General features: G+C 39.5%; 1 protein-coding gene across 4 annotated transcripts in view; it reads left to right on the plus strand.

Annotated features, from left to right (window-relative positions):
• Nucleotides 1–2,639: 2,639 nt before the first annotated feature.
• gabrg2 (gamma-aminobutyric acid type A receptor subunit gamma2) overlaps nucleotides 2,640–13,031 on the plus strand; it is a 44,399-nt gene continuing 34,007 nt past the window's right edge. For 3 of the 4 annotated variants that reach the window (XM_042093005.1, XM_042093006.1, XM_042093007.1), the window contains exons 1-2: nucleotides 2,640–3,252; nucleotides 10,781–10,923. In XM_042093005.1, the coding sequence (XP_041948939.1) occupies nucleotides 3,137–3,252; nucleotides 10,781–10,923 (259 nt within the window). In that variant the 5' untranslated portion in view covers nucleotides 2,640–3,136. The remainder of the gene's footprint in view (nucleotides 3,253–10,780; nucleotides 10,924–13,031) is intronic. The other variant, XM_042093004.1, reaches the window with a different exon arrangement.

Below are 13,031 nucleotides of genomic sequence, written 5' to 3' on the forward strand. Positions count from 1 at the left end.
ACCTAACTGTTGTATAATAACTGTTGTATAATAAAATATGGTGTTTATAGGAGTGTGTTGTGTATCTGTATTGTTGCCATCTATATAAAGACTATATAATTCCACCATAATTAATGTATGTCTGCTTTATAATTACAACCTAATTAATGTGTATCTGAAAATAGGGTTGGCTATAAATGTTATTGCCATTTTTGTCACTGTTGATTTCATAGAATTCAACCAGCCACACAAGGTGTAGAATAATGTATCCTCTTGAGTTGGCCAGTCTTGGTTCATCAACCACAAGCATATTTGCTTGGAACCGCTGCACTGTCATTTAATTATACTTGTACTCCACTGACTTTCCAGGTCACTGGAAACACACAAGTTGTAACATTACATAAACAAGAACTAATCCATTATATTGTAATAGTACACAACATAGTGCCCGTTGGTTGATGAATTAGGGAGGAGACCAAAACTTCTCTCTGTTTTATTTGGCAAAAATGACAATGTAGGGTTTGCTAGAGGCAAATCAACTTCAACTTTGACCTCTTAAAATTGTCTGCGGGGCAGCATCATGTTAGACTGAAATATTTGCAGAGAAAGTGGTCACTAATACACCTACAAGGCTTACTTAAGCATTTCATTACTGTTATAATGATGACGATCTAGCCCTGGGGTGCTACAAGTCATTATAAAAGTGCTTAACAAAGACATCCTATTCTGCACATTCTTCTCTACAGCCCCTGCATTACAAATGTTAGGCAGAATTTGTAGCCTGTAAGTAAAACTTCAAGTTCAATGAACTGCAAGTTCAATGAACAATTCATATAAGAGTTTAGTTTTCAATCTGGTCATCAATAAATCTGTAACGCAATGTTAAATCCTTCAACAAGGGCTTTTCAAAATGAAGAAAATGTATTAGTTAGAATGAAAGTCAAACAAATATAAAACTATACAAGTAACTTAATGAAATAACAAGGGCTATAAGAGGTCGGGCCATGAGTCAACTGGATTACTACTATTACTAGTACCACTAGTACTTGCTACTTACTCCTGATATCTGATGTAACATATACCTGATATAAGTTTCAGCAACAAATGTGCAATTGTGTGTGTGTGTTGTGTGTGTGTGTGTGTGTGTGTGTGTGTGTGTGCGTGCCTGAAAGCCTGGAGGACTTCAGAGAAAGTGTTCAAAAGCATTTTTTTTTTTATTTTACTAAGTAGCACATCTGGTTGTGTTGACTTTTGATGAGTAAGTTCTTTTGACACGCACTATTTGTTAACGTTCAGCAGTTTTTATTCTCACACACAACTTTCGTGCAACACTTAGCTTTTTGGATTTATATACAGGGAAATGTAAAAATGATGAGGTATTACACAAATGTCAGGATTATTTAGACTACTGAGGCCAAAATATTTGCGAGTTGCAAAATTCAGATTGGTACCAGAGGCAAATCAAGGCTATATTGATAAATAACTAAACATACATAAAACTAGATATCCATATAGACTAGCCCATGTTATATAAGTATACTATACTTATAGACTAGCCCATGTTGGGTTGGCTTGGAAAATTACTTTTAGTAAATACACTAAACATTATGACTAAATGTGGTTGTTGTTATGTATGCTTATGTTTATCTGTTGCTAAAGAGAATGTCAAGGACATGTAACTGTTAAGGTACAAACAAAATTCAGACTGACACTTCCTCAACCATAGTTGACAAGTTTGCTGGTCACACTTTCCTGTACTTGCCAAAAGTGGTGCATACTTTTAGTAAAAATATGCTAGTGTTGTGTATGGTTAAATCTCTCTTGCCTCCACTATGTCCAGTGACATCACCAGTTATGGAGCCCTCTTCATAATCTGATCATATTCTCTGCACAATTGAGTGTTGTATTATAAGTAGAAATGTGTTAGTATTAAATCATTAGTTTGAGATCAAGCTTTTTTAATTTTATAAGATAGAGATCAAGATCAAGCTTTTTTTTAATTTTATAAGATAGAAAAGGTACAAAAGTCTGTGTCAAGCTTGTTCAATAAATCATATGATAGCCTATTTCACGCCTGAATTGATGCTAGCACATACACGGCAAAGTAGATAACCTTAGAAGTTCTAGGAGTATGAAAAGGAAAGCGCGCGGGAGCTCTCCATGGTACTGAAATGCTCAAAATGTGTAGTCGGAGAAATATGCTGCAAATGAATGACCATGAAGGGCGGTTCAATAATAAAGCTATGGGATAATCAAATAAGTTCATTATCAGTTAAGACAAACTGTATTCCTTAATGCATTTTGCAACGATGACAGAAGGATGTTGATGTCTATCATTCAACAACTGAGCAAAAAAACTTGTTTTTGTCAAGGAGTTCAATATGTATTAATACTAATGCAATGCGTAGAAACATTTTCGTTGACAACCCGGGGGCGTGTCATGCCTCGATGATAATATTAAGCAATTGCTAGAAATGGCTTGATGTTCTCATAACACATGGCTGCTTGAAACATAAAACATCTGATCCCGGTTTACTCACACGCGAGATCGTTTCTTGCGCTTCTACACACTGTGTGGACTATTTTGTCACGCGTCTTATACCAGAATCGGTGCTTTGCTTGGGTATGTGTGTGGTGTGGACAAATGAACGACGGACTCTATACAGACGTTAAAACATTATATCGCGTTATTTTTCATTTACAACATAATAAGCAACATCTACAGCCGAGAAAATACAATAACGGCTGTTATTTGTTCTCTGTTTTATTAATAGCAGCGACCTAACGTTTACTTGATCTCCTCCTGGCTCTGAAGCCGCGCGATGAAACCACGCATGTGTTGATCTGTGCTGCAGCAACGTGCATCGGTTCCTCTTTGACCCCAGCGATAATCTGCATTCAGACTGAGGCTTCAATATATTTCCTAGCTGCTGGATTTTAGGGTATTCCGGAGCGTCTATATTTATGTAATTTCCAAATATTTATGAAATATCCGAGAGGCTTTTATATCAATTCAGTGGCTGCCCTCGCAGCAGCGTAACGGGTTCAGATTTTCAGAACTGAATTATAACGCGAGCTGGTATGTACGTAATGTGTCATAGCGAAGATAGTCAGTAAATAGAGGGACACGTCCATCTGCAATAAAGAGGAAAAGAAGATGGTGTTCCTGGCCTCTGAAAATATACCATGTAAATGGTCGACTGCGATGTTGAAACCTGGCTTTCCAGTCAAGATATTTCTCTGTGTGTTTTTAATCGTATATCTTCCTTCAAGGTAAGCGGGCTCCGACAGAAATTGACTGAAATGTTGTTGAAATGTATTCTCTGTTACAATAAGAAGCTGACATTCAACTGCTTTACAGTGTAATGGCTGCGTCAAAACAACATATTCTCATAGTAAAGGACAACGCATATAATCTGTTCGTTAAGAAGGCGTCTGAATCTGTAAGAATCATGTGTTAGCGAAGGCATTTCGCACATCAGACGATCCATTGGTATTCGATTGCTTTATCTATGAAGCGTGATGAGCAATGACAATTATACGATATTTTTGAAAGGCTATGATTTCAGAAATATCCGATTACACGAAAAGTGGGTTCGTCTGACATCCGGGTTCGTAGACATATTTTGTGGGTGTATAGCGGATAGAGGAACCCTGAACCTAGGATAGCATGATATCAACAGTAGCCATCAAATATTTGCCAGTGCAAAACACAAAACATAATGGCATATGGTAAAGCGTAATCCCAAAAAGCTTTTTTGAACGACTAGCGTCTGTGGCTGTTTCTGTTTCAATATGATTCAGTATGGAGAGGCAAAGTTGTAGCCGTCGGTTACGCTTCCTGTCATTTACAAACGCCGTTTAGTACTATCGATACCTTAGCCTACCACTCGTAGAGTTCATATGATGTTTATGTTATAAACCAAAGGATTTGACCAGTTGACATACAAAATAACAATTTGCCACTGAAGCAGGTGCTATGTCATCAAATAAGTAGCGTATGGAACGCCTTATTGCTTACATATCATCCGGTCTTCCCAAAAAGGTAGGTTCACCTACTAGTGTTATAGAGAGGCGCAAAATAATCGTGAACAGCAGTCAGTGTTTACCTCAAGTAATATGAACATATTCTGTTAAAATCGAACTCAATGACATCTGTATTTGGAGTTGCCTAGGGTTGACGATACATGGGCAGTGCATCAGTCTTCCCCCTTCTTACATGAAATCCTCCATCATTGGAAATGCGGCCACGAATCACCATGGCCTAGATCAAACCCCTGAAGCCTAGCCCAGTGTAGGCCCTTGTGAATGTTCAATGAGGGCTAAATAACTAGTCGATGTTAATTCAACTATACTGAATCATTTGAATAGCTGTACTTGTTTCTATCAATGATTTTAGGTTTATTTGAGCTTAATGTGCAAATGTTTTATAGACTATGAATACCTATAGAGGGGGACCAGTATATCCAGGAGCGTATAATAAACATTGTTGTGTAGTGAACAGATCCATTATGTGTAGGCCTAACCAGTGGGACCTAACATCATGATAGAATGTACTTGTTATATTCATAACACCTTGGCAGATGTAGCTGTTGCATTTCTGCCATTATTAATGTTGACTGCACACATTGTAATAAAGTTTAGCCTAGAAATCTAGCGGCTGCCAGGGCTAGTCTAGCAACTCTCGGTTGGCTTGTGAGCTCCAGAAATCGAAACTTAATCAGGCCAATGAAATTGTGTATAGAGTCGTTAGGTGGGCTTAACATAATGATTGATGGCTTGAATTCCCTGCTACTTGAAAACAAATAAGATGGATGTTGCTGCTGGCGAACAGTGTGACACGAGTTAAGCTTTTATTAAGTTGGCAAACGTTTGAACTAGCCAACTAGCTCCGCTGGTTGGAAACGCATGGGACTCATAGCGCTGCCGCTGTCCTATTGCGTGCAGAGGGAATTTGAAAGACAACTGATTATCCCGCCCCTCAGACTGAGCACTGCGAACGGTGAGTGCCCAGACCCTACATTTTAATGTGGGTCTGGCTCGTCAGGCTAAATAAAGTTAGTAGTAGTACAATTATGTGATTTGTTTAATGTTAGGAGGTCTTAACAATTAAATTATACAGTGTAGTAGAGTTTGAATGAAGATCTTAGCATAGTGATCTCAGTACCTTGACTGATTGATCAATTCCATTCCTAATCCACTTCTTCAGCTGACTTGCCTAAGGCCTGAATTGGCAGTAGTTTGTCTAGAATCCATCAGTGGTGCTTGTGGGGAAAAGGATAGCAGGCATTTTCCTCTTGGCACGAAGGCAACGCTGTGCCATACCGGAGCATACCCAAAAGCCATGGAGAGACAGAGTGCAGGAACAAAGGTGTTAATAACTGCCTTGTTGTTCTCCCAGGGACTCTGAGGCCTCCTCTGTGAAGACATCCCTCTGCTAATAGCCTGAGATATGTCATAACGTCAACACAGTCTTCTCACTGTGGGAGTGGCAGTCTTGTACACTAGTCGTGATTGTCTTCATTACATAAACAGTTGATTTTTTTCACCCTGTATGACACTGTGTTCAACACTGAGTAATTTACAGAATCATTTTGGCTTTCGGCATGGCTGCTGCTGCTTCAGCTGAATAATTTGGATCTGTCAGGGAAACACTCAAACTGAATCACAGCAAATGGTCACAGCATCTCTCTTCCTGAACTATAGAGTGTACACAGCCTGTTTGTACTTGTGTGTCTCAGCCTATATATACATCTCACTAAAACAGTGTTCAGTACTTGCTGCTTGTCCACAGAGTTTTTCAGCATTTTCTGTTTGAGCAGAAATCCTGCTTCTTTAATAGCTGTGTGAATGAAGATGATGTAGTGTTATGGTGTAGAGAATTGTGGCGACAAAGTATTTCACTTTGGCTGGCGTTGACTGTAGTTCAAAGGAGTCCTACCCATGAGTCAGTGCTGCTGACTCTTTCCTATGGGCAATCACAGAGAGTGTAGTGTACTGATTCAACTTCATTTGAACTTTCCTTATTTCAGTGTACTAATGCAATTCTTTAATTATACTATACTTTATCTAGGTACATTTTAAGATCTCCTGTGAGATCATGTAATGATAGTAGCCTATGTAAAAATCCATCAGCAGGTAACATCACAATGTTGTAAAGAATATCTAGGTCCATTAAGTATAAAATGGGATTCTAGAAACTATGCATGGTTGATAATCACATTAGTTTACATTCTAAAATGTTAAAATCTCATAGGCTGAAGAGTAGTGCTCAAGGATAGTTACTTTCAGTGGGGTGTAAATAGTATGCTAGTGGAGGAGATCACATAAATTCTTTCAACATTCTTACTGTATGTAAGCTGTTGCAGTAGCCTCTTAGTAAACTTGCAAAAAAGTGAATGTATGTTTTGTGTCTATTAGATTGTCAAAAAATGACTCTGAGTGTTTTGGGGTTGTTTACTTCTTAAAGTTGTCCAAGTTGTAAATACTTTTTATCTGTACAACTTCATTATCCAGGACATGTAAACTAAATGAAATATATTCCTTGATATATAACTGATTAAGAATGTTATACATTCTTAGAGACTTAAGTAAGTATAGTAGGTTTTTTGTTTGTTACTTACACTTCTCTTTACTCTTTCCTGGCTGTGACTTTCCAAATGTTGTGTTTAATCAGAAGACATGTATTCTTTAGTGCATCTGTCTGACATTCCCCCGCTCATTAAGTCTATGTGGCCTGCATGAAATGTGCTTACTACAACATTTCTTGGAGAATTTTGTGTACTGATATATAAATTCTCCTCACACCGCTCATAAATGCATCAACACCTTGCTCAAATCAGTCCACTGTGCCATTCCTGAACTAATTGTATTTAGCTGGTCTGTAATGGAGTTGTGGAGTGAGATAGAGCTAATTAGGGAATTAGAGGCCATTACAGGTCAACTGGCATATCCGTTAAGAGCCGCATCCTAAGGAAGAACCTCTATGGCAGGTTACTGTTTTATACATGTGTGCTTACAGTGCAAGGTCCAAGCAAAATTATTTATGTGGAAGAAAGACATTGCAGGATCTGCGCTGGAAAAGAATGAAAATAAACAAAGTCCTCTATCCTTTTATCTAAAAATGGCTGCTGATCTTTCGGATCACTGAGTTATTGGTTAATGTGGAGGTTTCCTTCCTCAGATATAAAGCCATCTTCTCTAAAGCATGGGAGGGGAAGTATTGGGCTGTGGCACTGGCGCTTTGAGGCCTATATTTGTCTTTCACAGTCTGATTTCCTCTATTGTTTTGGAGTCATTGTAGGAACACATGTGAATGTATCTACATTGAGACATGCTATATTTAACTAGATAGATACTTTATTTTATTGATCCCCAAGGGGAAATTCAAATAAACTATACAGCCTCCTCTGTCAGGAATGACTTCCAAAAGTCTTTGGAAGCGAGCTGAATCTGAATTTGCTTTATTTACTCCTTGGCCTCCCTCTTCTGAATTCTTTGTGTTCAGCTTCTTTTGTGGGCCATTAACCTTGGCAAGATAGGCCGTTATTGCTTTTTTTCTTAAATCTACAGTACGTCAGAGCCTCATGTTGATGCCACTGCCAGTCAGAGGAAGAGAGTCGAAGGAACACATCCTTAGACAAATATGAAAATGAATGAAATTGCGAGTTATCTTGATTAAAATAATCTTTATTTGCCCTTCTGTCCTAATCAGTGGCATCTCTGTCTTGAGTGTTGTTAGGTTTTGAGCTTCTGTTTTACCTCATTAACGTCCTTGATACTTCAGCATCACATTCAACACCTTTTCTTAGTATTTTTGAGTCACTGGCCCTGGATGCCATCTCATCCTATTGATACATTATGGTTTTGTTCCCTCACACATGACAGCCTTGGTCCTGTTATCCTATTATCCTGTTTGGTCAAAGGGCCTACATTGGTCTGTTAACTTGAAATGGTTGGGAATGTTGACGCTTGTGTACTTATCAAGTCTATCAAACCCATATACCCCAAACCCATATAGTCCATTAGGATCTCCATTGGCTCTGTAATGCACAGTGAATGGAATATAAAGAGCTGTGGTATTGATTTTAAAATTATACTCATGTTCTCAGTCCTATATATCCGTTCTCCTTCACTCCTCTCAACCTGTGGGTCTCTCCTGCTGGTCACTGCATTACACCACATTCAGATTCTATGTTGAGGACTCAAGCACCATCCTACTCAGCAGGTCTCACATCAGACCCCAGGGGCTCTTATTTCAGTGATGGGGAACTGACAACGAGCAAAATTTGCTATGCATGAACTTAGCTAATTGAATACCACAAACAATATCCTAAGCACAGACACGGGTGGGTCAGAAGCACAATGCGTCTGTTTTGGTGAGATGGACTTTGCTTGTTGCTTGTGCCTTTACGTGATGCCCAGCAATGAAATTAGGGCCCCATTGCTTCTTCACCTTCTACCCTATAGTTGAAGCCCTTCAACTGTTTCCTCTGCCATGACTCCCCACTGGACCAGTTTCTGTAACCAACTCCAGATTGGACATTACAGCTCAGTCTCTTCCAGTCTGATCCTTTTGGATGCCCACCTCATCACAGTGCGTTTCACTAATTCACAGATTGAGATAAATGCAGAGACCAAATTTCCCTCACAGGATCAACACTGCTGACGTATGCCCCCCTGTATCCCAATTTCCCCTCCATTACATGCCTTTATATGTTTTTTGTTTCGGTAAATATGATTTTGGTAGTAATTGTAATGCTATGTTTAGCCTTCAAGGCTCATTTCCATCTAGGGCCCTTACCCAGAGTAGAAAAGACTCAGAAAAGAGTTTTACGCATATCCATACAATTATAATGGCAACATAAGATACATCATGCATTAAACAGTAAAGTAACAGATAGTTTAGTATGTGTAAAAATGGCACACAGTGTACTAACCAGAAGACTCTAATATAGAAATGAACCATATACTACACTGGCAAAGTGCTGCACCGTCTTATATAGCAGTACACTAAAATTGCTCTCATTTTCTTAGTTGTAAAGTGTCATAATCATGTGGCTGTCCTCACCCAAAGTGATATTGCAACTCCTGTAGATGGTGAAAGTAGGTCTGTACTTGGAGGAGGGTGTGTCTCCACCCAGACACATTAAATGGACAACTCACCTCTGAAAGATGGAGAAACAATGAAGATTTAATGACCAGCCCATGTCTCTGTAGCTCTGTAGCACTTACTGGGATCTGGAAAAGAATAGGGGGGGGGGGGGGTCAAAATAAGATAGGCTGCATCATCCCCCAGTACACAGGAAAGCCATCGGAGAGCTGCACTATCACCCTTTTTCTCTGTGGTTTTCAGTTCTGTGTGGTGCTGGAGTTCAGTGCAAACTTCCAGTAGAGTGCTCTCAAGGATTTTTCTTTTCGATTTTCTCCTGATTCCATGGTTACTGTCTGCTGCACAAAGAATAATTGGGGCTTCAGTCTGTCTTCTCTATCCCTCTTTCTTTTATTCTATCCCTCTCTTTCTTCCTTTTTTTCTATCCATTTCTTACTTTCTATCCCTTTTTTCTTTCTTTATCACATTTCCCCTTTAGTCCTATCTTTCGTTGTTCCTCTGTCTCTCTGTCTTTCTTCATAATAGCTCTGCCAGTTTGAGGCATTCTGTTTGGCAGCAAAGCTAAATGTTGTTCAGCTCTGTGCACATGTGCTACATCTCCAGATACATTGTATGAAACACGTACGCCTTCCTTCCCTTGCATATTAGAATAAGACCCAATCTACGTTGAAATGACAATGGTGGCCAATGTATAGATTTGCATAACAACATGGAGATTTGCCACAAAGACTTCTCTGATCAGTACACCCCTTTGTGGGGGATTTACACAGAGATGAAAGATTTGAATTACGGTAGTTTGTCATTTATAATGCCCCCATTATAGGGCGACTTTGGGTGTTGTGGAACTCATTGACGTCCAATGGAAATCAAATCAAATCTCCGCTCTGCAGTTCAAAGGAAGTACTTCCCCTCTCCCTAATGTGTCATTATTATTGTATGTGAGTCTCCTACCACACGGTCCTACTGCTCTGCTCACTGTCTCTCCAAAGCACTTTACACACCATGTAATTTACGGAGAGGCCCTGGCAGAGAGGACGTAGGAAATATTCATTAGGGCACTCCCACGGATTTGTAATGCGGGGAGACATCTCCGCAAGGTGTGGCTATTTCACTACTCCTGTCCGGTCCACTCTTCTCTCCTCTGTTGTGTCTTTACGGGGGCAATTCAGGACGTGGCCATTTAAAACAAAACATCGATCAATGTTTCATGAAGGGACGTATTTAACAAGGACACAGGCATGTCTTCTATCTCTCTCTTTCTCTCTCTCTCCACTGTGCTTGCCACATCATCAATATGTATTGTGGCACCAAGAAGCAAATGTGTGTGCATCCTGTCGTTTATAATTCATGAAATTTTATCATAGGGCAAGGCAGGACTTTTATAATGTGCTTCATCATATTCTATATGAGTTTTAAAAAGCAAGTGTCAAGTGTTTCAAACATCTGCTGAACATAAGCAAAGTAAAGAGTGTGAGATAGTCAATGTGTTTTATATAATGTTGTTGCATTGCTATATATCACCTATGCAATACAATTTTGCTACAATACACAAGGCTGTATAACTGGGACTAGACATGCCAGGAAGCTTTCTGTGCAACTGTTTACAATGTTTTATTTTTTTCTCATGAAACTCAATGGCTTTACCTTGGCAAAGGCTAATGCATATGTTACTGTTTTTGTTTTTGGCAGTTCCCTCCAAAGTGAGAATGATGACGATGAAGTTACAAACAAAACCTGGGTGCTGACCCCCAAAGTCTACGAGAGTGATGTCACTCACATCTTAAACAGCCTTCTCGATGGCTACGACAACAAGCTGCGGCCTGACATTGGAGGTAGGTGCAAGTCCTCACAGGCACTTGGCAGCCATCTTGGCAATGCCTTCAGACACCTATATGGCAATCAAAATCAGGCTCTAATCAAAATGAATGGGGAGAGGCTCATAACTCAACATAGGATGATCAAACAGGCCTTAAAAATACAAAGCTGAAATCACTCTGATCAAAAGCAGCACAAGCAACCATTCAGTAGTAGCTAAAAAAGGCCAATAATTGAGTTAGTTTGCTTACTGTGCTATGGTAACAGTGGAAATAAATGAAATGTTCAGGTGAGTTGAAACATAAGTTATACCATCTCTGACAATATGATTGGCTCTCTAAAATTCAGGTCTGCCACCCCCCATTTTGTGAGAAATCTTAGTCTGTAATGGCTGACACTCTTACAATCACCCCCAACATACACAAAAACACTGACTGAGAAGTGACCAGTACGTGATGTCCGGAATAGTAGACTTCTGTATGAAGCTACATATACAGTACTCAAGGTCTGATGTTCAAGTAGAAGTGTGATATTTTACCAGTGGCCTTAAGTAAAACAGGATTGTCTCCATGTTTACACAGTGGTTTGATTACATGCCAATATGCATCTCAGAGTGTGCGTGACAGATGTGTGTCAGTGTATCCCAGTGAGATTCAGCCTGAAGAGCGTGTCTAACAGACCCATACAGTAGTGAACTGTAGATCAGCGCTGTTACGTAGTCATTTGGGGAACATTAACCTGTCTCAGGGGCTTTTTTTGAGAACATGACAAATATGCTGCATGCAGCTGTCTTTTTCAGGGCGTAGCAGTGGCTACGAGGAGCTCAGATGAACAAATCATGTGTGGGTGCACTTACGAAGTAGAGTGGAAAAGGAAAGAGAAGCTAATGGCCATGGAGATCTGTAGGGATGTCATATCGATAACCAATCTGTAGGTCATCAGTATTTTTTGATGCATTGATATATAAAATGAGCCGACATTTACATAGACACTATAAGTGCTTGTTTTAAAATACGTGCACATGCATGTCCCTAATTTATTTATTGAGACAGAACAGGTAAACGACAGCTCTTAATTGCTGCCTTTCACTAATATACATCCAAGCTCCGAAAATGTTTCTGTGGATATAGTCACTTCGGTCATCACTTCGGTCTTCGTTAAACATATTTATGGAGCTAATATTTATACCACTCATATTTTGCAGTTTTAATTGTTTTTATATGAAATACTCTGTTTGAACAGAAGAGTTTCCTGTTAGGCCTATCCGCATGAAACCTTTGTCTCATTGATGAATACCTGGAGAGTGCATGTGTGCGGCCACGATATGTTTGTTATATGGAGAAGATAGCTTAGCCCCATGACTCATGTCATCATAACTGCGAGGGTGCTTCAACCAAAGAGGGGAAAAACACAATGAATTGTGACAAGAGTTTGTGATTAAAGAGTAATACTTTGCTATCCTGTTGTGTTTATGTATTAGGCTGACATGAGAATAAGATGTAAGCCTCTTTTCCCCATAACCTACATGTCAAGGCCTTAGTTGACGCAGGAATGAGGGGCTTGTGTCTGATGTTGAGTGTGTGTTGTGTCTGTTGTGTGCATGAAGTAATGCAGGATTGATGTAAAAAGCACTACTATTTTACTATGTCTTCTACTATGCACAGTACGGTGAATAAACAGCTTACTTTGACATTGAATGGGACTGATTGAAGTTGCATGTCCCCGCCTGACATCAAGCTGTCAGGCTACTCCACCATAAGTATTTGTCATCCTTCAACTGGCACCAAGCAAATGAAACTACATTTCCCATGATGCCACTGACCCGGGACAGACATTATTATGTAATCTAAATATTACCATTTGTTTTCAGATGAATTTCAAATAGTACAAGCATCCGCGTTACACCTACAAGACCATGTACATTGACTCACATCATTCATTCATTCATTCATTCATTCATTCATTCATTCATTCATTCACCAGAATTTTCACTACATATAGGTTACTGATTTTACCAGTATGTGTTCCCTAGGCAAGGAACCCATGACTATGGTCTTCTTAGCACCTTGCTCTACCAGTTGATTCTGACCAGCGGCCATTTCCCCATCATGTTCCCATCACAAAA

Source organism: Alosa sapidissima, chromosome 5, assembly GCF_018492685.1.
Source record: "Alosa sapidissima isolate fAloSap1 chromosome 5, fAloSap1.pri, whole genome shotgun sequence".
Classification (NCBI taxonomy): Eukaryota; Metazoa; Chordata; class Actinopteri; order Clupeiformes; family Clupeidae; genus Alosa; species Alosa sapidissima.